Genomic DNA, 25,352 nt, shown 5'->3' on the forward strand with positions numbered 1-25,352 from the left:
GTTGTTATTTATTAGCTGATTTGTTTAGCTGGTTTGATTAGTTCAATATATTGAACAGCCTGTAATTATATTTATGATGAAATAAACACACATTTTTACCAGTTGAATGAAGCTGGAGATCGGTTCAATTCTTACACATCAGAGAATTATGTTTTATTTTGAAAATACTATTACTAGAATTGCTATGTGCTTCTTATTCCAAGTGTTAATTTGGATGTTGTCCAAGCGGACGGCCATTCTTCCCCTAGTTCATAAACATTGAGAAATGAATGGACATCATCAGCTTCACGAAACACTATGCCCTCCATGTTCAACACTTGCACGTTTTGAAAATTATATATTGTTATGTCATTATACTAGATTATATTACGTGCTAAATATGAGATAAACGAGTGTTGTTTTGAATGATTTAGATATGTTGAGCCTTTCGCTCAAACTATTAAAGCGAAGAAAATAACGTTGAGCTAACCGAACTTAAACTATATCCAAACTCAAGTCATGAGCAAACCCCAATTCTCCCCATTCCCACTTTGAAACCAACTCATTCAACTTACTTTAGAAAAAAATAAATAAATAAATTAAGTATTGGACATGTTACTTTGCCTAACCTTGATACTTAAAACATTTCACTCCACAAATTTTTCATTCATGTGAAATATTCTCATAATCTGGACTGTGTCACTTAATCCCAAGGTGTCATTAAAAAAGTAACATAAATGGTCCTTTTTATTCTCTAAAAAAACATTTTTAGTTAACTTTCTCTGAAACGACCATGCATCTCAAGACTACCAAATGGTTTGGTATAGAACCTTTTTGTACCATCTATTCAATCACTCATGATATTTTTGAGTTCAATAAAAAATTTGCTAAAGAACTTTCCATGTGGTTTTATCATTGGTGGGTATTCTATGGTCTAGTACATATATCATTTTTTTTTTTTAATCTTAAACATGTTTAAATATTTGTTGTATATGTGCAACCATTACTCATTCATATATTCTTTGTTATCTCTCATTCTCTCTCCACGGTTATTCTCTCATTCTTCTTCCGCTCTGTAAGTCCTCTCGGTTCACGCCTTCGGTATTTTGAAGTTTGAGAACCAGTGACGAGCAGACTGACCGTGTTTCCTTTGTCCCTTTGTGACTATGTTTGAGTGATTTTGTGAGTGTGTGTTCATGTCCATTCTAAGTCAAATAAATCTAGGGTTTGTCTTTGAACAGTTGTATATCGATAGTTGCAAGAGGATAGGAGCTAACAAGTTCTTTGGTCGCATCTTTTGTCGGTTCTTGTCACCTTGTGTTCGAATCGTCTTTGAGTGGGTTATTAGGGGTTGAGCCACTATACACTTTGTTAACTCAAAGTGGTTTTTATTTTTAATGAATATTTAGTTTACTATTTTACACTACATTTTTTCGATTGATTTTGTGTGGATTTGATTGTTAAAATCGATTTATTGGTCTATATTGTGATTACAATAATATTTCAAAGTTGGAAGGTTTAATTTTACGGATTGAACTATGGCATGCATAAAGAAATAAAACCTATCTCCAGAAAGGCTCCCGAGGCAATGGCACCGGCTGCATCCTCCACCCCAACATCTGTGGGTGAGTCAGCTTCCGAGAATGCTAATTAAGAAACCCAGGCTCAAGTCCTCAGGTAATCTTATTGAATGTAAAGAATAAGATCTAATTGTCCGGAGATTTTATTATGTCTTTGTATATTTGAAATTATGATCTAAGTATAAGTATTTGATCAAATCTCAAACACTCTTGACAAAATATGCTAGCAGGTTCTACCAATTCCGAAAAATTCAAACAACATATTTTCAATGTCAACAAAGGGGGGACTTTCTGGAGACGAGGATTTATTTCTTTATGCGTGCCATAGTTCAATCCGCCAAAATTAAACCTTCCAACTTTAAAATGTTATTGTAAAGACAATATAGACCAATGAATCGATTTTAACAATGAAAACCACACAAAATCGAACAAAAAAAAAAAAAAATTGTGTAAAATAGTAACTAAATATTCATTAAAAATCAAAACCATTTTGTTAAAAACAAAGTGTACAGCGGCTCAGCCCCTAATACACCCGCTGGCTCACAGACATTCGAATACAAGATGACAAGAACTGACACCAAAGATGTGACCAAACAACTTGCTAGTTCTTATCCTCTTGCAACTATCAATCTACAGATGTAAGACAAACCCTAAATTTATTTCACCTACGATGACAAGAACACACCACTCCTCAAAGGACAGTCAAACAAAGGGAGCAACGAGACACAGTCAGCCTGATCGTCACCGGAAACAACATCACCAGTTCTCAAACTTCACAAAATACAGAATCCAAGGACGGACTTACCTTACAGAGATGAAGAAGAACGAGAGAATAAACCTTCACAGAGAATGAGAGATGAGAATAATGGCTGCGCATATATATATATATATATATTAGAACGGAATCAATGGGTAACAAAACAAAACCCTTCATCGGACGGATGAGGATTAATCTCGCAAGTGGATCAGCCAGACTAGTTGGACCTTACAAAATTGGCTCGATTCTTACACTTGGATTTGGATCAATTATCACATGTCAAAATTAACAATTCGGCCAAAAATAAAATTTAATTCCTACGTAAATAATTAAAAAAATAAAAAAAAAATTCAGTAAAGAAATTTTTTAAAAATAAGATAAAATTGCAACACATGACTAAAAAATAAAACAAAATTGTAAATTCTGCCTATAGGTAAAGAAAATTATTATTTTTAGACACATTAAATCGGTTACACAGCGTAGGACAATATGTCCATGTCCTTATTTTTTTCTTCCGGCATGGGAGAAAAACACGTGAAACTCATGTGCACCTATGCGGAAATGCTGTTGTGGATTTGGACAATGTCGGAGCTGAGTTGGCATGTGATATGGTCAATAGGCGGCGATGATGTGGAAAATTGATTTTATTTTTTTAAAAATTAATGAAATACTTTTTTACTTCAATTTAACTTGATTAGACGAAATTGCAAATATCTTATTTTCAGTATGGTTCAATTGGACTGGATTGAAAAAAAAATACAAATTTCAGATCGAATATTTATTTTTGTAATATGTTATACTTTTTTACAATTTTTTTATTTTAGTCTATTTTTTTAATCATAAATATATGCTCTACAACGGCTCTTTAGATACTTACTGGCTATAATGAAATTAAATTAGAATATTATGTAGATTGAAATTATACAAATGATAGAAACTATAGAAAATCTACTAATCTTATATTTTCACTTTATGTGTGTCATATATAAGTTAGAAATCTCAAATTCAACATATTGTAGTATTGTCACTAAAGCTTTAAGAGAATCTCTGTGGCGTAAGGTTATGTTATACTCCCTCGGTCCTAATTTTACCATTTTTGTCACTCTCAAAACAATAGTCTCATTTCAATAAACAATCGTATCACTATAAAACTATCTTTACTTTTTCATTATTATTACACAATTGTCACTACTTTTTACAATAATACACTCACAAGGGAAAAAAAAATTTTATCCGTACTTTTTACTCACTACCAATATAATAGCAATATTCCTTAAATTTCGTACCGAACACAACCCAAACTATAGTTGTGGGATGAAGGGAGTATAAAAATACTCTATTTGCACAATATTGTTGCTATTTTTGGATAGTCAATCTGATATACAATTATACGAGAATCATGTATTTCATACTCGAATGAAACATATTGATGTAAATTGCACTTTATTAGAGATATAGTGGCTAAAGGGCTAGAAAATTTGGAGAACAATTCTTCTCAACTTAAAATCCTACTCATATTGGGATAACATTGTTGTCTTCTATTAGGGTGTGGTTGTTTTGGGGATTGGATTTTAAATCCACTATTCATCCGATTTTTTCCCCTCAAAAATATTAAATCAAACATTTATTTTTCATTTTTTATATTATACTAAAAATCAATTTTATATTCAAAACATCACATCAACACCTATTTATACCACATCATACAACTATTCAAATTCAAAATTTTTACTATTCAAATCTCAACTCAAAATCTAAAACCCCCAAACAAACAAGTATTTCTGAGATTAATGTGTTATTGTAGGTCTAATCATGTATTAACATATATTTGTTTAATTTATTTAAGAATTGCTTTATTTTATTTTAAGAAAAACTTGGCTATGATGATTCTAAATCTTTGGTAAGAAACTATAATCAAAATTAGGTAAACGATTGTTGAAGTTTTGGCACATAAACAGTTTAAAAGTAAAAGGAATAAATCATTTGTTGACATTATATTTATATCTTGTCAAAGAATTTCTCATATGATTTTAGACACTGAGGAAAAATAACTATTTTTTACTATATTTATTATTTTTTAGGTTAAATATAAGAAAAATTAATATATTTGTAATTTTAGGGGTTTAGAAATTTATATTCTAAAATTTATTCGCAATTTGGACGCATTTAGGTCAAATACCGTTAAATAAGACAGCCGATGGAGTTAGACGCAGAGTTTATGGAAACACGATAGAGTTTGAAGCAGTTTTAGAATTACAGGGATTTGTCACAATTTCATAAAACTACAGGTAGATTTTGTGCAGTTTAGCATTTTTAATATATTATACAAATATCATTATTTTTTTTATTATTCAATACTAATAAGAATATTTCTTTTAACTATAAATAAATATAATATTAATATAAAAAATGTATGTGAAAAAAAGGACAAAAGTAGTACTCTCTCCTTCCCATATAATTTGTCCCTATTTTCTATTTTCGTCTATCCCACGTAATTTGTCCTTTCATTTTTGGAAAAATAATTATACATTTTAATCATATTTTAAATATTATAAATTATTATTTTTCTTAATTTTAATTAAACTATTTAGTTATTTTAATCTTAATCTATAATTATTTTTATCAAACAATAATTATTTTTATTAATATACTTTTTAATTACTTACTAATGATAGTTTACCTAAATTCCTATTTTATACTCTCTCCATTCCAATACAGTAGTCTTGTTTATCATTTTTGTCCGTCCCAAAATAACAGTCTTATTTCCATAAATAACCATATCACCATAAAACTACCTTTACTTGTTCATTTTTATTAGACAATTGCTATTACTTTTTACACTAATACATGTCTTTTATCTATACATTTTACTAACTATCAAGAATATAATTCTGAGAAGGAAAGAGTATGTATCTACGGTAATGCGCCCAAAATATGTGAGACGATGGAAAAATTACTTTTTTATTGAATGAATTTTTTTTATATTGACTGTAATTAATAATAATAATAATAATAATAATTTATAATTGAAACCAATGTCAATTTCTAAGAGAGTGTGTCTGGTTTGTGTTTTACTAATAATCCTATTCAAACTAGTTATAAAATGCCATAATTAAATATTATTTAAATTAAAATTCGAATAAAAAATTCAATATAAAAGTATGTTTACAATGAAAATATAGAACTGAACAAGCGAGGTAAAATTAAAGGCAAGTTCAGGTGCGGTTCTACAAGAAGAGAGTTCGCGTTTCATACAAAATCAGCTTTTCCGTTGAAATCTATCCATCGGAATCTCGTCTCAGACGCTGCCGCGTCGGGGAGCGTTGTAGATCGGGGAGGCAAAGCAAGATTTAATAAACATGGTTGATTCCGGAATTTGGGGGAAAACAATTTTGATTATCATTTCTGCAGTTCTTTTACTGTGTTGCGAAGAGGTTCTGGCAAAATCTCGAGTGCCATTATCGGTGAGTAGTAATTTTTTTACAATTATCAGGAAGAATGCAGAAATCGAGTTTCGTAATTTGTTAATTTACCTGCGAATAGGAGGAAGAGATTCGGCAGAAGAAAAACGATTGTTATGCGGACATTGAGAGGTATTTAGTTGTGCAAATCGATGAGTTATTCAAGAATTTTGTTGAAACAAATCAATATAGTGTAATCTCGTAGCTGTTCTTCTTCTTTATGTGGTTAATTTGGCTGCTGATGTATGGTCTTTGCCACTTGAAGTGGATTATGGGGTGAGCGATGCAAGTCTTCCATCATAGCCAAGGAGAATTGTGCTCTGCAATGCTTGTCTCCGGTTTGTTATGAGCTCATCTACGAGAGTGATCCGGTGAGATTTTAACTACATACTAAAGCTACACAGAGATTAATTAGATCTGGATAATTGTCATTCCTATGTGGACTCCATGCTTTTCAATTCATACTTGAACTGTTCAATTGGTTAAATCTCCATTGGAATTCCAAAAGCTTAGTCAATCTGTGCATTTGTGATTATTGTGGAGTAAGATTAAATTGGATAGAGTTATATTATACTTTATAGTTGATGTTGAGGAATTTTTGGAAGACATGGATAGAGAATCAAACAAATAAGCTAGATAATCGAATGGATCGCTTAATGAATACTTTACATAAGTTATAATTTGTTCCTAATGGGGTGACATGAATTGAACTTTGGTATAATCCAACTATGCATTCAAGAATTTTGATTGAACATTGAGTCTAAAACTGAGATTATGACCAAGAATGTATATATTAGTGGCTCTTGTGGTTAAGGATGCACCTATCTTCAAACAGACAGGCATTTTCGTTTAGACGTGTCCTTAACAACTTATTTAGGTTTTGGGGCACTGCCGAAGCTCTACAAGGGTCGACTCACCCTTGACCCCTGCCTTTTGATTGGCCAGCGAGAATATCTCGACAGCCCCTGCCCCATGGAACCTGTCCAGGGTGCATAGCCCCCTCAACCCTTGTCAAAATTGAGTTTAAAATTGTTTTAGCTTTATATGAGCATGCACGCTACAGCTACACTTCCTAACTCGTATTATTGCTCAACACGATATTCTCTTGGTCTCGAATAAAACCCGACCACGCTAAAATTAACAGCTATTGATTCGATTACAACCCTTGATTTTTTAAGACAGTTGCGTGTTTGTTTACAATACATGTATTGGAAAGGCATCAAACTTGTATGGCTGTGGTGGCTGTGATTCCTGCTGCTTATGTCACTGTATTTTGTGCGCTCGTATCTTGTGTAGTTGGAAGAAGGAGAGAAAGATTACACTCGAAACTCAGAGTACAAGTACTGCATGCAGAGGTAACTGCTGTTATAACAAGGGTGTGTTTGTTCGGTGGTTTGGATTTTGAGTTGGGATTTGAATAGTAAAACTTTTGAATTGGAATAGTCGTATGATGTGATGTTTTGAATGTAAAATTGATTTTTAATACAGTATAAATGTGTTTGGAGGGGAAAAAATTTGGTGAATAGTAGAAATCGGTGGAAATTCACCAAACAAACACACCCTAAGTAATCTCACTGTTGCGAAATTTATGATCGAGTGTTTGCTTTCATGTTGATGGTTAGGAATAGATGTTTCGATCTTGGATTTCGACAAAATGATGTAACGCTTTCGTTTCATTTTTACTGGTAGCCGAGTTTGGGTTAAGATTTAAGATAAAATGAAAGCAGTATTTGGGTCATAGTTCTTGATTACTTCCAGTTTGTTGTAATTTTTATTGCAATTCGTATAAATTTTCCTTTCAACTTTTCGTTTAGGCTATTCTCTCGTTTCATTTCTCTTGTTGTTCGATGTGTAGCTAATTCGAGTTCTTTCGATGATGGCAGGGTATCTCTTGGAGAAAGCTTAGAAGGCATCAGAGGCTTCTTCGGGTAACGGCGCCGACGACGATGATGATTGTCAGCTTGATTTCTCTCCTACATGACCACATTTGCATCTCATGGCTCAAATGGTAAGAATTTACAGTACAATTTACTTGTTGGTTTCAAAGGTGTTAGATTTTCACCTGAATTATTGTTTTCGTGAATATAAGTTTGATCAATTTATTTAAAAATAAAAATAAATAGAAAAATGTTTTCGTAAGGGATTACTGGTGTAGGGGTTGGACTTGTGACCGTGAGGTTATGTGTCATATTTGTGACTATGTGTACAGTCTATGAACATTTTAATATATTTCAAATGTGTTGTAATTTTTAGTATATGATCCGAATATTTAAATTTTAAGAAATTTTTAATTTGGTCCAGTCTGAACATAAAATAAAATAAAATAGGAGTCGTACATAAATTACATATATGTCACCTTTCATTCTTTAACGGTACACTAAACTACAATTTTCTATTTAGCCTATTATTTTCTTATTAATTTTATAATAAATTTTTCCTAACACATTAATTTATTTTTTACTTATTTCATTTCTATATTTAAAATACCAGTCTCCCACAACATACGATAAAGTACCCCAACAGAAGAAGTATTTATTTATTTATTTATTTATTCAATTCAACAAAAGCATATTAACATCATCCCTAATTACAGAGATCCCAAACAAACAGACTACAAACGACCACTGGACATCTTAACATGAGCAAGAAGAAGAAGAAGAACAATTCTTTCTTTCTTATTACCATAGCAACAACCATGCAAACCCACAATCTTTATATATATAACTGATCATCTGAGACGATCATCGTCGTCCCTCTTACGATCTCTCCGCCCCTTGCTGGACGGCGACGATCGCCACCGTCACAAGAGACGCGTAAACCGAATTGGGCAGTTTCTGCACGACCTTCCCGATCCCGGGGACGTTCTCCGTCGATCGTTTCGTCAGCAACGCCACCGTCGGAGCCACCGCCAGCGCCACGATCAGCCCCTGGCTCACCGACACGAACGTGTCCTTCGTTATTCTGCGCATGAACTTCCGAAACTCTTCGCGGTTGAGTTCTCCGTCGAGGTTCACGTCGCACTCCTGCTCGATCGTCAAAATAAGCGTGCAATCACGATCGACGACGATCGAATGCATAAATTTTTATTTTTTTCTGATTACCTGGATCAGATTCTTGATTTCCTCCTTTGTCGGGGGGTCAAAATGGGGGCCCGGCAATCGCTTGTTGAGATCACTACGACCGTGGAATTTTTTAGAAACAGAAAAATTTTTCGTGTTTAAGTAATGATTTGTAAATGGATCGAAGATGAATATTTGATTTTCTCACTTGTATACGAGTAGCACGGCGATGTAGAGCTCTTCGAACGTTAGATTAGCACTGTCGGTGTCGCTCTTGACGCGGTCGAAAACTCTGTCCGAGATCACTTGGATTTGCCTTTCTTTCCATTCCTTCCCTACACATGTAAAATCGAACACTATAAAACAAAAACATATCATACATATATATATATGTATATATATACGCAAAAGCTGTTAAAATTCAGTACAGTACTGACAGCATATCGTGCATTAACAGATATTATATGATATTACCGCATACGATCCATTATTTATATTAACTAATAAATATTACTCCATCCCTCCGTCACAGATACCTTTTGCGTCATTGTATTAACATTAAAAATATTCTTATATTTATATAATTTTTTTTCAAATGTTCTTTTATTAGTATTATAAAACACAATTTTGATATAATAATTAATATTCAAAGATCAACTAGCAAAAGTAAATGAGACCCTTAGAGTCGGACATAGGTAGTATGATATAGTTTCATACAACATATACTACTATTGATTCCAGCACATAATATACTTATGTACAACACACTTACTATAGAGCTATATATATATATATATATATATGCATATGAAGACATGGAAGCAGCCTAAGAACTTCGAAAACACAAAACAAAGTTCCAAATACGGCGAACATAACGAACAGTAACATACAACAATCTAAATCCATACGATCTTAAATCCAATTAACATATTCAAAATAACCCAAAAAATTCAATCGTGTGGCCAACATTAAAACCGAGTTAGAGTCGAAAAAACAACTACTAATGAATCCCTTATTATATCTTACTATGTTTCGATCAAAATGTATGCCCTGTCATGTGTTATCATGTCTCTTCATAGACGAAGAAGAATGTCCATTCATGTAATTTTACCTAAAGTTCGAAACATCATTCGACAATAACAATCCTAAGATATAGTTTGAGAAATCATTTAAGGGTCCGTTTGGTTGAAAGTATTCGGGTTAAAGCTATTTCAAATGACTCAATCAAATCGAAGAATTTACAATATTCGAACATTCTAATGTTTCAAATACTTCTTGTTCAGCCATTTCAAATAGCTCCTACAATCCGAAAATCGATTTTGATTAAAAGTATATCAAATCGAAAAGTAATTCGAATATATTTCTTTAAAATCTACCTTCAAATTCAAATCCAAATTCATCCAATTGATCCAAATTAGTTCATTACAATCACAAGACATAACCTAGAACTGAATATTTACAAGTTATACTCCAAAATATGCAGAGAAGGAAAGATGAACAGCCATAATCGCATACGAATAAAGGTCTATAACCTTTCAACGGTCAATGATTTCCTTTTTGAATTTCCATCAAAACAACAAATCATCAGCCCCACAGTTCATACCAATCTTTTGTGCATCAAAAGTCAGAATCCATCAAATCAAACGTTCTCATGTAATTCAAAGACGGAAACTCAAATTTCGGTAACCCTAATTCCCAAATAGAGATGGATACTGGAGAATTGGATTCCAAAAAACAAAAGTGATTGATACCTTTGAATGTTTCGAGAATTTGTCCCATCGATTTGGAGCTCCACAAAGCTAATTCTCCCGGGTCAGGCACGGATCTGCGATGGCAATGAATCTTTTCAGAGGATATGAGCGATCGAACGGCTTTGCGGATCAATTCCACGTGACCTCACACGAAAAGGGATCTTTTCCTTTCTGTTTGAATCAATTTCTGTGAGATGAGAATGCGAAAGGTTGAGAAATTTCTTTGTTTTTTAATCGTTGGTCGAATAGGCTTCGAACAAAACGTAGATCAAACAAATTCCAAAATTGGGGATAACAGCGACTGCTGGGTGGGTCTGTTTGCACATAGATTTTGCTATCAGCTGTTGGATTTCTTCAACGAACCAAATCGTTTTGTTTGCGCACAATTTTTTTTAGACAACATTTTCAATATATATCTATATATATATATATTTTTTTAAAATTAATATTTAATATAATTATTTTTTATATATTATCGACACAATTTATTTTTTTTTTAACATCAAATCCCAAAAATTTTAGATACAAATTTTAATTAAAAGAGAAGGATGAAAATACGTTAGAATACAGTATTTTAGATTGTATATATTAATAAATTATTAACAATAAATTATTTTATTATTTTTTATATAAATATTATTGTTGATATTTAAAATATTTTTTGAATTATATGTAATATAATTTTTAGTTTTTAATAGTTCTATTGAAAAGTTGATTAAAAAAAGATTAAATATAAAAAATAATATATATATATATATATATATGATTAATATGAAAAATATATAGATGAATCATGATCTTTGTATAGATAAATTATTTATAAATTTAAACTTTTTAAATTTTAAATATCAAAGTATACATTATAATTAATTAAAGAATTATTTATTTACTATTTAAATTTGACATTCTCCAAAAAAAAAAAAAAAAAAAATTAAACTCACCTTCAAAATTCATAAACAAACCACTTCCAAAATACAAACTTTGTCCCAAATCGAAAACCAAACAACAAAAAACACAAACAATATCCATATATATATATATAATAAAAATTTTGTCTACCTTAGATGAACACACTTGTTCTTCTTCTTCACGTGACACTCATCCGCCATGGCTGAAGAGTAAGAAGCAGCAGTAGAAGAACCTCCACATCCCAACTTCCTCTTCACAGCTTTCCATATACTAAACTTATTCTTCTTCTTCTTCTTCATCAGCATTCTCTCACTACTCTCCTCACTCTCAATCTCCCTCTTCATCACTCCACACTCTCTCTCTAGCCTCTCCACCTTACTCTCTATCCTCTCCATCTCCTCCCTCACTCCGCCACCATCGCCGCCGCCGCCGCCGCTGTTTTCCGGCAACGCCTCCCGCAGCCGCAGCTGCGAAACGAACAACACCTGCACCGCCACCCGCACCGGCAGCCGCTCGTTCCGTGCAGCGTGCTCCCGCGCCGCGTCCGACATTTTGTCGCAATCGAGCGCCTTGCAAAGCTCCTCCTTTTCCGACTCTGACAAATCCCGGTGCGCGTCAAGGTACGTATTTATCGCGCCGTATAGCCCGTCCGACGTCCGACGCGTCCCCGACAACGCCGCTGCCGACATGTCGGCGAGCGCCGAAAACGTCTCCGCCGTCAATTCCTCATTGCCGGCGATCTTCGCCAAAAACCCATCGATTAGCTCCGACACCGCAACTAGCCCGCGCCGATCGTCTGCCGCGTAGTTGCGGTAAAAGCTCCTCAATATCCTCCATATACACTCGGTGTTATACTGATCATCACTAGTTCTGTTTTCGACTATGTTGTACCCTTGATCATCAGTAGTTCTGGTAGTTCTGATTTCGACTTTAGCTCTGTTATACTCTTGGCATAGAATTAATAGATCTTCGGGACCCGCCTCGTCCAATTGCCGCGCGATCCTCGTCTCCAATGCGGGTCGACACTCCGCGTCGAGGACGATCGCGTGGCTCAGCATTCGGAAAAGAAACGATGACGGGACGAGAGATTTCCGATCGGGGACGATGCGCACCAAACCCTCGATTATTTCCCGCCGAAGAAAATTCGAATCACCGTCAATTTTTTTGTCGTGAAAAATCCACCGATCAGCGTAATCGCACGCGCTCGCCGCAACATACTCGTCGGGGACGCCGCGGCTACGCATTTCGCAGACGATCGGCGTGTAGAGCCGCGGCGAGAGCTCGGCTAAGTCCCCCGACACCCGCTCGCTATCGAAGAGCTTCCGCCGCGCGCTCGGCCGGTAAGAACTCTCGTTGTCGGCGCCAGACATTATAGGTTCTCCGAGGAGGCGAGGATTGGCGGCGGCCATTCGGACAACGGCATCGGCGCAGCAGCTGACGAGGCCGAGATCGACGGCGTGTTCTAGAACGTTCTCGGCGGCTTTGAGGGCTTTGACGGAATTTGTCCAGCTGGAGAGGATGTGGGAGTCGAAGAAGGCGGTGGCCGCCGCGAGGAGGTTGTCGGAGCAGTGGGATTCGGACATGCCGAGGTAGTGAGCGACGCAGGCGACGCGGACGATGTTGTCCGGCGAGAGGTTGATGGTGAATCCGTGGCAGAATCTTCCGAGGATCTCCATGGATTGGTGGTCGGCGGGGATGTCGTGGAGAGCTTCCGAGAGATCCGTTTGGGGATTCCTTTGGAGCAGTTTTGAAACCCTCGACGATTTCGAGGCCAGGAGCTCCTGTAAGAACCGCCGCCATTTTCAGAGCTTGCAATAATACATACGATATACAACACAAGCATATATATATATACATTGCATAACAAACAAACAAGACAATCATCCATACAAAAACATATGACCATTGATCTCATTATATACTTATTATACACTTTAATTATATTTTAAAATTTTTAATTTAAAATTTTTTTAATTTTAATTATATTAATTAATTATTATTTTAATTTAAAATTATTTTTATTAAATAATAATTATTTTTACTAAATAACAGAGTAAAAGGACATCAGTATATTACTTCTATATTACTTCCACGTCGTTTAAATGATGCCCATTTTATGGTTCTTTTTTTTGTTTCTGATAAGGTAAAAGTAGAAAAAATGGAATTTTTTACTAAAATGAAAAACAATGATTAATTTCAATGGCAATTCAAAAAAAAAAAAAAAAAAATTGAAATAAGTTTGGATTAAAGAGGAAGTACTAATATAATACAATACAAAAAAAACATACAACACATAAAAATATATTACCATGGATCTCATCATTTATCATATATTAGCACAACATTGTTTATATATATATATATATATATATTTATATAGTGCATTTTTATTTGGAAACGATTTACATTCGATGGTGACGTTTTAGTGATGATTAACACTAAAAAATATATATATATATGTATATTTGTAACAGAATTTCGTCCCTAAAGTTCACGTAGCTAACGTAATTCTATTCTTAATTCCGTCTCTAATGTCATTAGTAACGGAAAAAGTAAATTTAAAGACAAAAAAGTTTTGTTACAAAAATGATTTTTTGTTGTCGTGTAAACATAATCAATATAATAGTACAATAATATATATCGGACAACATATTAGATAGAAATTCAATGCACACAAAAATAAAATAGAACTAACACACATATTAATACTTTATACAATGTGTATTCTCTATTTATATTTTCATATCATGTACTAATTTGGGCAATCTCCAAAGCTGGCAATCTACATATCAAATATAATCAAGATCTCTCCGATCAAAAATATATATATATATATATATAATCAGTGATCTCAGCATATAATATATATATATATATCATTACAACCTACTAATTAGGATGTGTTCTTATTAATCACAGCCATCATCATAACCAATCCCATATATATATATATATATATATATATTACCTTGTCCAATTTGAAACGTGATCCGCAGACATGAAGCTGGACCTCCGCAGTCAATTTGGACTTTGGTCGCCTGTAAAAAACACAGAGAAGCAGAAAATCAAACGTAAGGATAATACAATAGAATGGAAGGTTTAACAATGGAGGATTAGGGTTAGGGTTAGGGTTTGTTACCAGGAGGCTGCCATTTCATCGCTTATCTCTTACTTTCTTTCTTTCTGGAAATTGAAAATTAACAGTAGTAAAAAGTAAAACCCTAATTGGGGAGCGAATCAATCACAATGGTGAAGAAGGGTTTTTGATTCAAAGAGGAGATAAAATGCAGACTCAGATATATTTTTTACTTTATTTACCGTTTTGAAAAGGTCGCCATAAATTTTGCTTATATATATATATATATATATATATAGCTTCATGTGCATGTATATTTTTTGAAATTTAAATAAATATATATATATGTATTAGTTTAAGTGGATGAACTTTTGGAAGTTTTTCGAATTTGAATTTTCTTTAATTCAGAATTGTGGTATACTTTTTGAATAAATCATTTGCAACTATTGTCCATTTGCAAGGAAATATTCAAACCATGAAAATAGAACAACCGGAGAAAATGGGGTTTAATGGGTTGGGCTGCAAATCAACTCAAGTCAATTGCTGTTATATGTTAAAAATAGTCTAAAAGAAACTCTTTTTATTTAAAAAAAAAAAAAACTCCTATAAATATTCATATACACTACAAAATAATAATAATAATAATAACAAATACTATATTTGTAACGGAATTCCGTTCTTAAAGTTCATATAACTAACATAATTTCATCCGTCTGTAATGTCATTAGTATCGAAAAAAATAGATTTAGGGACGAAAAAACTTTGTTACAAAAATGATATTTTATTATAATGATAGAATAAGCTAGTATTATATTGGGATGTAGTAAGAATAAAATAGAAATAACTAAAATAACTTCATCAGTACGTGTGATATAAAGATAATGGCATATGTGTAATATATTGTAAGTTGTAAGAATATTTTATAAGGTTAAGTAGATAGTACAGTTACTAGAAAAACGTAATAAGTACTTTATTATAGGACGGACTAAAATGTAAAAAAAAAAAATTCCTTCAAATTAAAATTAAAAACAAACACACTCCAAAATAAAAAAATTGTAGAGAAAAAACTTTTGATAATGTGAATAATTATGGCATATGTATAAATAAATATAGACTATGGATCAACTGATGACTTCCGTCAAATCTACAACATGGTGTTGATTTGACCGAATGAAGCATATGCTACACAGTAGTCAGTATATATATTTATACATATCTCAATATATTTATAATATAACTTATGTTCTATTATAATTTAGCATGTATTGTATTATGTATATATATTGGTTAAATCAACACAATATCCATAGCCCTAAATATAATATTGAAAAATATATAATAAAAAATATATTTAAATTATTTGGTATGATATTCTTCATTTGCCAAATGTATATTCCTTTCGTTCCACGACATATGACCGATTTTTCTTTTTTATCCGTCTCATTAAATATAATGATGATCTCTTTCTATTTTTAGTAAATTTATTCCTCTTAAATTTATTTAACAAATATAAATCAATTTAATTAAATTTCTAACCCTTTCATTTCTATCTCTTTCCTCGATAAATAAATATTTTTATTTATATTTAAAACTTTTTATTTTTAATAAAATTAGTTTTAAGTTAATTATAAATAAATTAATTATCTTTTTTATTTATTTGTATTATATAAAATTTAATTCTAAAATATTTAAAATACCAACAACACTACTCATATAAAAATATAAAATAATATTATAACTTATTATTTATAATTTACTAATTTATGCTATCTAAAATATCGTATCCTTGAATAAAAGGATCATCTTGACCGGGACAGGGAGTATTATTTATGGATAAAAACAACAAAAGGCCTATTAATATTAAAATGCATAAATATAGATATACAACTCACATCCAATATAAATAGAGAATTATTATATAATTATGTTGTATTAATATTTATATATAAAAATTATTTTATATTTATTGAATTTTAAAATGATATAGCTAAATAATTATTTATATTTTATTAAAAATAAAAAAAAGAAATATTTTTATTAATTTTAAGGTCTTTAATTTTAGTTTCGTCGCGTGCTCTTCGAAAGTCTATAGCTCGATGTTGATAGCATAGGATGGATCAACAAACACGTTCGAACATAGTATTCCTCAGACGACCTTAAGATACCACGCCCAGAATCTTTACCAAAACAAAAATTCACATTGTACAACTCAACAGCTACGATCCAACAACCTTATAGTCCCCAAACCAACCTTCGACACAACCGAGAGGTACCTCAACTTCTCCGAAATGCCGCCGCCGTCCGCATTCCGGCAATCGGCATCCGCTCCCGATATTAGTCGGGCAATTTCCTCCGCCGACGTGCACAGCCGCGACGCTTCGACTCAAACAACCGAATCACCCGTCGCATCCCGAAAACTCGCCGGTTACATCAAGAAAAGAACTAAAAAATCGAACCTAACCGACGAAAATCTCCGGGAGTTCGACCGAAAAAACGACCCCGTCGACAAGCATTATAGCCCTTATTACAAGGGATTGACCGATTTTTCGCTCGACATCCGTCGAGAAAAGCAGACGGAGTCGAGCCCCGGTCGAGAAAATCATTCAACGACGTTCGTCGGTTCGGCGATCAAGTTGAGCTTCTTGTTCCGGGTCCACGAATGGAGCTCGTATTGCTTCGCGTCAAAACCATGCGACGACGAAAAATTGCCCGAAAATTGGGGAGGTAAACGGTCAAGCAATTGCGAGTCGAAAAATAAGTTTAAATCAGAAAGGAAACTAATTACTTTTAGTTCATCAGAAAATATGCTGCCGCTGTCGCCACCGATGGCACCACCACCGGAATCTTTTCCATGTCGACTTCCGCACCTATCGCTGCCGGTAGCGACACTTCCGGAGTGGCTACTCCCCGATGCACCGGCGAGAATATTACAAACGAAAGTGTTATTACATCGTGCACTCGACGGGGATGAGTACGAGAGCGCGGAGATGTGTAACGACGTAGAAAAGGAAAGAGTATACACATGGTTGGAGAAATACCGGCCTCTTTGGCTCAAAGATTTTGTATGTAATCGAAAAACGGCGCAATCGCTACAAAACTTGGCGAAGAAATGGCGCGACGAAAACGAAGAATTTGGTCATTTCGTATTCGAAGGAAATCCCAGGGTGGGCAAGAGAACGATGATCCGTGCTTTTCTTAGAGAAGCCTTCGGACAAGACGTCGTCGAGGTAAATTTGCTCGTCGATTTCACAATGATCAAGCTCAAATTTTGATTTCTACAATATCTCGTCGCAATCGATTCGAAAAACTAACAAACTCGGGGATCTATCGATCTTTTTTCACTTCTTGTTGACAGGCAAGGGACGAAAGCAAGGAATTTTTTGCGAAGGTGAGTCGTATATTCAAAAGTTTTAGGTGAAAATTGTAAAAATTATCCTCCATGTATACCTCATCGTCACTTTTTTCATGTATTTATCTCGCTGGCAAAATATATTATATATGTTTGCAAAAGTCGATATTTCTGTCATGTAGCCGCACGTGAACACCACACGCAGTGACGCGCGGCCAAATGATATAAATAGCGACTTTTGCAAACATGTGAGATATATTTTGTCAGCGAAATAAATACAGGACAAAAGTTATAATGGAGTATACATGGAGATATTTTTAATAATTTTCCCAAGTTTTCGTTGTAAATTCAACAAATAAACTCGTCGACTCATGATTCATACCAGGGACAGGCAGGGGCCAGCGTCGTCGTAAACTTGAGGAAATCGCGGCAACATATCGAAGTTAATTTATCTGAACTCAAAGGCTATGAGAAGCATGTTATGGAAGAACTTGTCAAGGATAAAAATCGAATGTTCAATTGCGACAACTTTAAAGGTATTTTCTTACAAGTTATAAGTCGAACGAAAAATTAAGTACTCTGTGTACTAAATAGCACATCGCTTGCAGCTGTAATTCTATATGACGTCGACAAGTTACCGGACGATAGCCTAGCAAGTATCGAGCGGATACTAGAGACGCTCGATGGTTATTACAAGGTATTCTTCTGCTGCAACGACGCCAAAAAACTCGACGCTGTCAAGAAGTCTTGCACATTCGTCAAAATATTAGATCCTTCACATGAAGAGGTAGTATTACGATGTTCTTACAATCTACACTCCTACATTAATTCAAATTTGCGCGGCTTATACAAATTTTATGTTTCCAAAGATTCTCGAAGTTTTGGAGACAATAGCGAAAGAAGAGAAGATAGAGTTATCGCGGCAATTGGCATCGAAAATAGCTAAAAGCTCGAAGAATAATTTGAGACAAGCAATACGCTCATTCGAAGCAACTTGGCATTCCAAGTTTGTAATAATAAAAAAAAAATTCTTTCGAAAATCGCTCTACAAGCAAGAAAATTGTAAAAAATATTCCCTATGTATATCTCATCATCACTTTTGTCCTGTATTTATCTCGCTAGCAAAATATATCATATATGTTTGCAAAAGTCGTTATTTCTTTGAGCGGCCAAAAGATATAAATAGCGACTTTTGCAAACATGTGGGATATATTTTGCCAACGAGATAAATACAGGACAAAAGTGATAATAAGGTATACGTGGGGATATTTGTCTACAATTTCCCCCTCTACAGGCCATGGATTAAGTGTAATAACATTCTTGGCTTCGAATTCTCCTTTTATTAGACGATGCTGCTCTTCATTGATCGGAGATTGCGACATCAAAACTGGATGGGAAGATGAAATAGCAAATATCGCCGAAAAAATGCTTAAAGAACAAACTCTAAAGCAGTAAGTATTGCTGAAATGATCGTAACATTGTCGAATATGGAAATTTAATCGAAAAAAAATTACATTTACTTCCAAACAGACTTTACAGCATCCAAGAAGAAATCCAAAGACTTTTAGAGCACAATATCGATCCAAAATTCATTTTTCAAGTAAGAAAAGGCGAGTTTACGTTCACCTTCGCCGTATGATCAAATCTACACATTAACAGATTCTGCTGTTTATTCTGCAGACTCTAAAGGAAGCACTGAATAGGTGTTTACCTGAGGACTTACGGATGCAATTTATCGAGCTATTCGAGGAACATCAAGTATGAACTCAGCTCGACCGGATAAAATGTTGTAAGGAAATTTTTGATAGCGTAAATGGCTAAACATCGTCTTAATTGCAGAAAAGCGACGCTAGTACAGAGAAGTCGTTCCCGTCCGAAGATCAAGAAGAATTTGGTCGAAGAAAAAATGATTATACAAAGAACATCCATCAGTTCATGGAGATTGAAGGTTAGTCGAGCACATAACATGAGAAAGAATTTTTTTTTATACGCTATCGATGAATAAAATTTAATTACAAATAATCAATCGAAAGATCAAAAAGGGGAAAAGCTTGGCTATATATTCATGAAATAAATTAAGAGCTTGGCTATGAATTAATATCTTGTTCATGAGAAACATAAGATCTTATTACGATTATGGATAATACTAATAATTCGATTCGATACACAGAGTTTATAGCAAAAGTGATGAGTTGGTACAAGAGCTTGAATACAGAGAATATGGAGGATTGATCACATCAAATCCCGAGAGGTTACAATGAAGAAGAAGAAGAAGAAGAAGAAGAATGAAGTGTGTTGTAGATTATGAAATAAATGAATGATTGAGATTTGTATAAAGGTAAAAAAAATTTAGTTTAAATCATATTGTTGAATACATGCATGAGTGAATGAAATTTTCATTTAATTCTGTATTATATTAAAATGATTCAACTTAATAAGATTGATGTTGATTTAATTAATATTGGGTGGAGATTACAGTATTGATAAAGATTAATTATCACGACATTGACGACACATAAAGTATAAAAAGACAACACATAAGATATAAATCGACAGTATATGGTGTATTACATAATATAAATGCGTCATATCACAATAATACTATTGTTGATTTCTAACACAAAAAATATGTTAATATATAGCGGACCTATATATTCTTTACAAATAAGATGTTAGATATGTCTTCTACCACTTCGCTGAGTTTTTACGAGAATCTCGTTGATGTATTCTCTTAACTTACTTGAATAGACTTAGAGATATGCAGTTTAGGTTAATCTGTATTAAAAATAGATATATGTAATTTGTAATCTAGCCGTCTTCAATAAATATGTTCTCTGTTTCTGTCCGTGGACGTAACCAAGACATTGTTGGTGACCGTAAGAAAAATTAGTATAATCAATTTATTATGTAATGTTTGGACTACCTAAGAGATAATTTTTATTTGAATAGAACCAAATACACCGTAGAAATTACAAATAACAAAAATGAGTAGTATAATCAATTTTAAATTTGCCCACAATGTCACTTATTATTGGTCTCACTAAATCAATCAACTATTAACAAGTCACAAATTATGAATCAAACATATCCACAAGAAAGAATTTCAAGCTAAGCCAATCAAGCAAACATTCAACAATCTTTAGATCCAATCTCCATCTTCAACCCTCAACAATCATGAGCCATCTCCGTCGCCATTTCCGCCACCGCAAACCAAGCAAGAAAAGAACTTCGAAGCGAAGGACCGGCTAGGCTTAGTCTCCGACATTTTTGCCGTGGACGAGTTTTCTTGTTGATCATCCCATCCCGGGATGCAAATAGTGGATTCATCTGCCCCTTTATTCTTCCCCTTCTCGCACTCATTCAAGAACTTTTTAAATGCACTATTCACATATTCGGCCCCACGTGCCACTGTCATGCCATCGACAATCCCACGTGGAAAATCATCCTTCTTGTGGTCCCCGCACAATACCGCCGACATTTGCACCATTTCTTCTTGAAACTCGCTTAACTTTGCCTCTTCTTGGGCTTCAGCCTCCCGTAGCTTGGTTGGTTCTGGTAAAGATTCTATGAATAGTATTGGAGCATTATGTACAAATCGAAAAGATTGTCTGAATTTGCTTGGTAAAAAAACGAATGAAATTGGTTGAGGAAATGTTTATTACCCGGGCAATCAAGTCTTGGGCTTGTTCTATTTAGTACGATGTCAAAAGTTCCGGCCCAAGCGTCGCGCTTGGTTAAAAATTCCTTCAAGTTGAAAATCTTCTTGACCGTTGCGGCTATGGAAGAGTGTTCGAATTCCGACGTTGGATATGGTCCTGATGGCCCGTGCAACACTACATGTCATCAGATAAATTGGTTAGTATTATCCCGTAAATATGGTCTGATAATGTATGATAAACTTATGACCGTAAAATAATTAGTTCAAAGTGAAACTTTCACTGTAGACATATATTACCAAAGCAAAATAGTTTATGCAAACTCCAAAAAGAATTTTTCGTCTTTTTTTTTTTTTTTTTTTTTTTTTTTTTTTGGTGATGATTAGCTTTCGAAAACACCTTGAAAATATTTAATTGGGTGATATACCATTATACCATTATGTATTAATCAATATTGCATAAACTTCGTTATCATCACTATCTAATCGAAAATACAACACACGAAAATGGAAGTTGTCACATAAATAAATTATGTAAAATTCATGCAATTTTTAAAATTGAGAGATTTTACATCTTAAAAACACATCAAATTATTTCTGTTTTCTAATCATAATAAAATAATTGTTTCTACTTTTAAAAAAATGATACCAAACACACATACAAAAATAAAAAATACAAGTAAACATTATTATTAACCTTGCAATTAAATACAACCATATTTCCATTCATTTTAATTTACTTTCATATTTTTTACTATTCAATCTTTTATTTTCTTCCAAAAGCACCACATTCAATATTCAGTTTCTGTACAAAATATTGAATCAAACAACTATTTTTTACATCAAAAATTTTTAAAACAAAATTACTAAAAAAATAATCACACCTATATTCATCGTTAGAAATATATTCTTACTAATAAGAATAGTTTATATCTTTTTCTTTATTTTCTTCTTTTCTTTTCAATAACCTATATAAGGTTATGACTTGATCTATATGTAATGTATTTTAATTATAAATACTTTTTCCGTTCACAAAAATGAGCACATTTGGAGTTGCCAGAGGAACTATCAGACTACTTTTATAAATATAATCTTAAATAAATTTGTAAAATGTGGCTAATATATCAAAATTCGGATACAAAAAAAATACTTACCGGTTCCTTTCTCGATCCATGGAGATATCATGATGGCCGGAACCCTAACCCCTAATCGATCAAATTGAAATTTGTATGGTTCGGGTCCTACAAGCCCATCGGGGCTAGGAACTCCGGCAACCGGAGTTGGCACATGATCGAAAAATCCGCCATGTTCATCATAAATAATGATAAACAATATTTCATTCCATTGAGGGCTCGACCTCAATGCTTCGTACACTTTCTTGACAAATTTTTGGCCTTCAAAGACATCATGGGAAGGGTGATCATCATTTCCGGGCAATATTTTTAAGTCGAAATAACGTTGTTCCACGACAACATAATTTGGTAACTTTCCCTCCTTGCAATGCTTCTCGAAATCGAGATCGAACTGATGGAAATTGTTCAGTATATACTTCAATTTTCTCAAGTTCCTGTGAAAAGTTTGGATTTTGAATAGTTATTTGATATTGTATAAACACTACAAAAAAAATCATTTTTGTAATAAAATTTTTTTGTCTCTAAATTTATTTTTTCCGTTACTAATGACATTAGAGACAGAATTCTGTTAAATATATTTTTTTTTTAAGTGAAATATGTTTTGATGGTAGGTTTATAATGTAAAATAAATTTATAAAAAATACAAATAAATAAAGAATACTATAAATATTTACTATTTATTTGTTTAAAAAAATATATATATCAAATCAAACAATTATTTTTTAGTTTTTACATTATACTACAAATTAATTTATATTAAAAACATCACATCAATATCTATTTATACCACACCAAATAATTATTTAAATTTAAAATTTACTATTCAAAAATTCAAACTCAAAAATCAAATCCACGAACAATAACTTAATTTGTTTATTAAAAAGAGATAAATTTGTTTATTAAAAAGAGATAAAAATAAATATTTTGAATGAATTTTGAGTAGATATTGTATGATTAATATTTTGGAAAAGAAAAGGTTGGAAACATACATTATTGAAGTGTCAACTTTGATTGAGATGTCAACTACACGAAATTACTTTTGTATTCATTATATCAATGTCTCGTTCAAAAGTATAAATTTTATCGAAATTTTATACTTCCTTCGTCACATATTTATATATCCATTTGTTGTTTTACACGGAGTTAGAAATATCAGTATTATATTTGAATAAAGTAAAAATAAAAGTAAAAAGACTAAATTAACCCTATTGTATGATATAAAAGTAATGATATTTGTGTAATATATCATAAATTTGAAGGATATTTGTAATGCTAGATAGATAGTACAATTACTAAAAAAAAAAAAATAGATACTTTGTTATAGGACAAACCAAAATGAATAAAAAACGAAGAAAGTATTTCAATAAAAGTAATCTATATATAAATACAAAAATATTCTCTCCTCTTTTTTACTTACAAATTAGAGGCAAAAATATCAATATCATTTTACACTATTTCACTAACTAATAAATACTATAATTTCCTAATGTACTTATATATATATATATAATGGAGAGTATTTAATACATTTAATAATTTTTATTTTCTTTTAAAATATAACATTAAACACTTAATTACTTATATTAAATCAAATATGATTGCAATATATATTTTTAGGTAAAATTAGCAAACTAACTTGATATAATTGGCAATTCGTCAAATTAGTACATTAATTTAAAATAATTAGCAAATTATCACAAGAAAGATAATATACATTGTATTATATATTATATTAATATTTTGTATTTTATTTATAGATATTTGTTGATCATTAGTAAATTTTAAGAAGTCTATCAGTAAAAATAATTATAATATAATAAAAATAATTATAAATTAAGATTAAGATGACTAAATAATTTAATTAAAATTTTAAAATTAAAAATTAAAAATACTATATAATTAAAATATATAATTATATTCTTAAAAAAAAAATTAACAAATTGACGAAAATAAAAAATATGGACATTTTACGTAGAACAAAATAGTAAAACATAATAAAAAATGAATGAAGAAATAAAATGAATAATTAATTTTACCTGTAAAAAAGCGTGGCCGGAGGATACTGATAATATATCCCAAAACTACCCCCGCCTTCCTCCAACGATTCAAATATCGTCTTCTGCGGGAACCCTTCGATCAGCTTCCACGTGTCATTGCTCGTCGCCCCGTGCGACGTCGCCGAGTGGACGTACAGCCGGTTCGGCTGCGTCGAAGCCGGCACCGCCGCGAACCACCGGTCGCACACCGCGAACTCTTGCACCAGCTCCTTGTAAACCGGCAGAGCATCCGGTTTGAACCCGTTCATCACGGCGGCGGACCACCCGGCCCCCTTCCGCTCCGCGTTCTGCGCGAAACCCTGCATCGCCGGCGGCGGATTCTTCCCGGCGGCGGCGGCGGTCCACGGGACGCCGAATATCTGCTCGAATATGTCCTGGATGGAGTGACCCGGATCCGGTTCGACGTAGACCGATTTGTCGCTGAAGAAAACCCGGTCGGAAGGGGGGAGAGGGTTGGACTCGGTGCCGTTGACGCCGTTAATTTGGGGGTTGACGGCGTTCATCCAGCCTAGCATGTGGTCGAAGGAGCGGTTCTCTTGGACCAAAACGACGACGGTTTTGATGGGGGATTCCGAAGCAGCCATTT

General features: G+C 33.1%; 5 protein-coding genes across 6 annotated transcripts; 2 read left to right on the plus strand and 3 right to left on the minus strand.

Moving 5' to 3' along the window:
* Nucleotides 1-5,488: 5,488 nt before the first annotated feature.
* LOC127261789 (uncharacterized) lies at nucleotides 5,489-8,051 on the plus strand. Its single transcript, XM_051290193.1, has 5 exons — nucleotides 5,489-5,780; nucleotides 5,860-5,909; nucleotides 6,043-6,148; nucleotides 7,074-7,132; nucleotides 7,661-8,051. Exons 1-5 carry the CDS (start codon nucleotides 5,676-5,678, stop codon nucleotides 7,707-7,709), a joined length of 369 nt encoding a protein of 122 aa, XP_051146150.1. The 5' UTR covers nucleotides 5,489-5,675; the 3' UTR covers nucleotides 7,710-8,051.
* A 228-nt stretch (nucleotides 8,052-8,279) lies between these two features.
* On the minus strand, nucleotides 8,280-10,944 carry LOC127261780 (uncharacterized). The gene is made up of 4 exons (XM_051290181.1): nucleotides 10,588-10,944; nucleotides 9,045-9,171; nucleotides 8,879-8,951; nucleotides 8,280-8,800 (listed from the first exon to the last, which is right to left on the minus strand). The coding sequence occupies exons 1-4, from the start codon at nucleotides 10,613-10,615 to the stop codon at nucleotides 8,534-8,536; spliced, it is 495 nt and encodes a 164-aa protein (XP_051146138.1). The 5' UTR covers nucleotides 10,616-10,944; the 3' UTR covers nucleotides 8,280-8,533.
* Nucleotides 10,945-11,642: 698 nt separating this feature from the next.
* Nucleotides 11,643-14,649, minus strand: LOC127260520 (BTB/POZ domain-containing protein At5g17580-like). The gene is made up of 3 exons (XM_051288272.1): nucleotides 14,636-14,649; nucleotides 14,465-14,534; nucleotides 11,643-13,277 (listed from the first exon to the last, which is right to left on the minus strand). Exons 1-3 carry the CDS (start codon nucleotides 14,647-14,649, stop codon nucleotides 11,643-11,645), a joined length of 1,719 nt encoding a protein of 572 aa, XP_051144229.1.
* A 2,211-nt stretch (nucleotides 14,650-16,860) lies between these two features.
* On the plus strand, nucleotides 16,861-20,153 carry LOC127260528 (replication factor C subunit 3-like). The gene is made up of 10 exons (XM_051288285.1): nucleotides 16,861-17,799; nucleotides 17,928-17,960; nucleotides 18,307-18,457; nucleotides 18,530-18,708; nucleotides 18,791-18,927; nucleotides 19,268-19,372; nucleotides 19,452-19,521; nucleotides 19,602-19,679; nucleotides 19,761-19,869; nucleotides 20,092-20,153. Exons 1-10 carry the CDS (start codon nucleotides 16,861-16,863, stop codon nucleotides 20,151-20,153), a joined length of 1,863 nt encoding a protein of 620 aa, XP_051144242.1.
* Nucleotides 20,154-20,912: 759 nt separating this feature from the next.
* Nucleotides 20,913-25,352, minus strand: LOC127262381 (non-specific phospholipase C4-like). Of its 2 annotated transcripts, none has more exons than XM_051291042.1 (4): nucleotides 24,746-25,352; nucleotides 22,731-23,143; nucleotides 21,584-21,754; nucleotides 20,913-21,473 (listed from the first exon to the last, which is right to left on the minus strand). In XM_051291042.1, the coding sequence occupies exons 1-4, from the start codon at nucleotides 25,348-25,350 to the stop codon at nucleotides 21,094-21,096; spliced, it is 1,569 nt and encodes a 522-aa protein (XP_051146999.1). In that variant the 5' UTR covers nucleotides 25,351-25,352; the 3' UTR covers nucleotides 20,913-21,093. The 2 variants fall into 2 exon arrangements, with proteins under 2 accessions (XP_051146999.1, XP_051146994.1); XM_051291037.1 differs by having other exon boundaries at nucleotides 20,913-21,485.

The sequence above is a fragment of the Andrographis paniculata genome, unplaced genomic scaffold (assembly GCF_009805555.1).
Source record: "Andrographis paniculata isolate CXL003 unplaced genomic scaffold, ASM980555v1 Contig15END, whole genome shotgun sequence".
Classification (NCBI taxonomy): Eukaryota; Viridiplantae; Streptophyta; class Magnoliopsida; order Lamiales; family Acanthaceae; genus Andrographis; species Andrographis paniculata.

Excerpts from the sequence above, each read along its gene's own strand:
- LOC127261789 (XM_051290193.1), top strand. The coding sequence starts at position 5,676 with ATGGTTGATTCCGGAATTTGGGGGAAAACAATTTTGATTATCATTTCT. Across the intron at positions 5,781-5,859 it reads AATCTCGAGTGCCATTATCG|GAGGAAGAGATTCGGCAGAA; the intron begins GTGAGTAGTAAT and ends ACCTGCGAATAG. Across the intron at positions 6,149-7,073 it reads TCATCTACGAGAGTGATCCG|TTGGAAGAAGGAGAGAAAGA; the intron begins GTGAGATTTTAA and ends TATCTTGTGTAG.
- LOC127261780 (XM_051290181.1), bottom strand. The coding sequence starts at position 10,615 with ATGGGACAAATTCTCGAAACATTCAAAG. Across the intron at positions 9,172-10,587 it reads AATTCTCGAAACATTCAAAG|GGAAGGAATGGAAAGAAAGG; the intron begins GTATCAATCACT and ends TTACATGTGTAG. Across the intron at positions 8,952-9,044 it reads GCCGTGCTACTCGTATACAA|TGATCTCAACAAGCGATTGC; the intron begins GTGAGAAAATCA and ends CCACGGTCGTAG.
- LOC127260520 (XM_051288272.1), bottom strand. Across the intron at positions 13,278-14,464 it reads CACGTTTCAAATTGGACAAG|GAGCTCCTGGCCTCGAAATC; the intron begins GTAATATATATA and ends CGGTTCTTACAG.
- LOC127260528 (XM_051288285.1), top strand. The coding sequence starts at position 16,861 with ATGCCGCCGCCGTCCGCATTCCGGCAATCGGCATCCGCTCCCGATATT. Across the intron at positions 17,961-18,306 it reads GCAAGGAATTTTTTGCGAAG|GGACAGGCAGGGGCCAGCGT; the intron begins GTGAGTCGTATA and ends GATTCATACCAG. Across the intron at positions 19,870-20,091 it reads TCAGTTCATGGAGATTGAAG|AGTTTATAGCAAAAGTGATG; the intron begins GTTAGTCGAGCA and ends TTCGATACACAG.
- LOC127262381 (XM_051291037.1), bottom strand. The coding sequence starts at position 25,350 with ATGGCTGCTTCGGAATCCCCCATCAAAACCGTCGTCGTTTTGGTCCAA. Across the intron at positions 23,144-24,745 it reads CCGGCCACGCTTTTTTACAG|GAACTTGAGAAAATTGAAGT; the intron begins GTAAAATTAATT and ends AACTTTTCACAG. Across the intron at positions 21,755-22,730 it reads ATGGATCGAGAAAGGAACCG|TGTTGCACGGGCCATCAGGA; the intron begins GTAAGTATTTTT and ends GATGACATGTAG.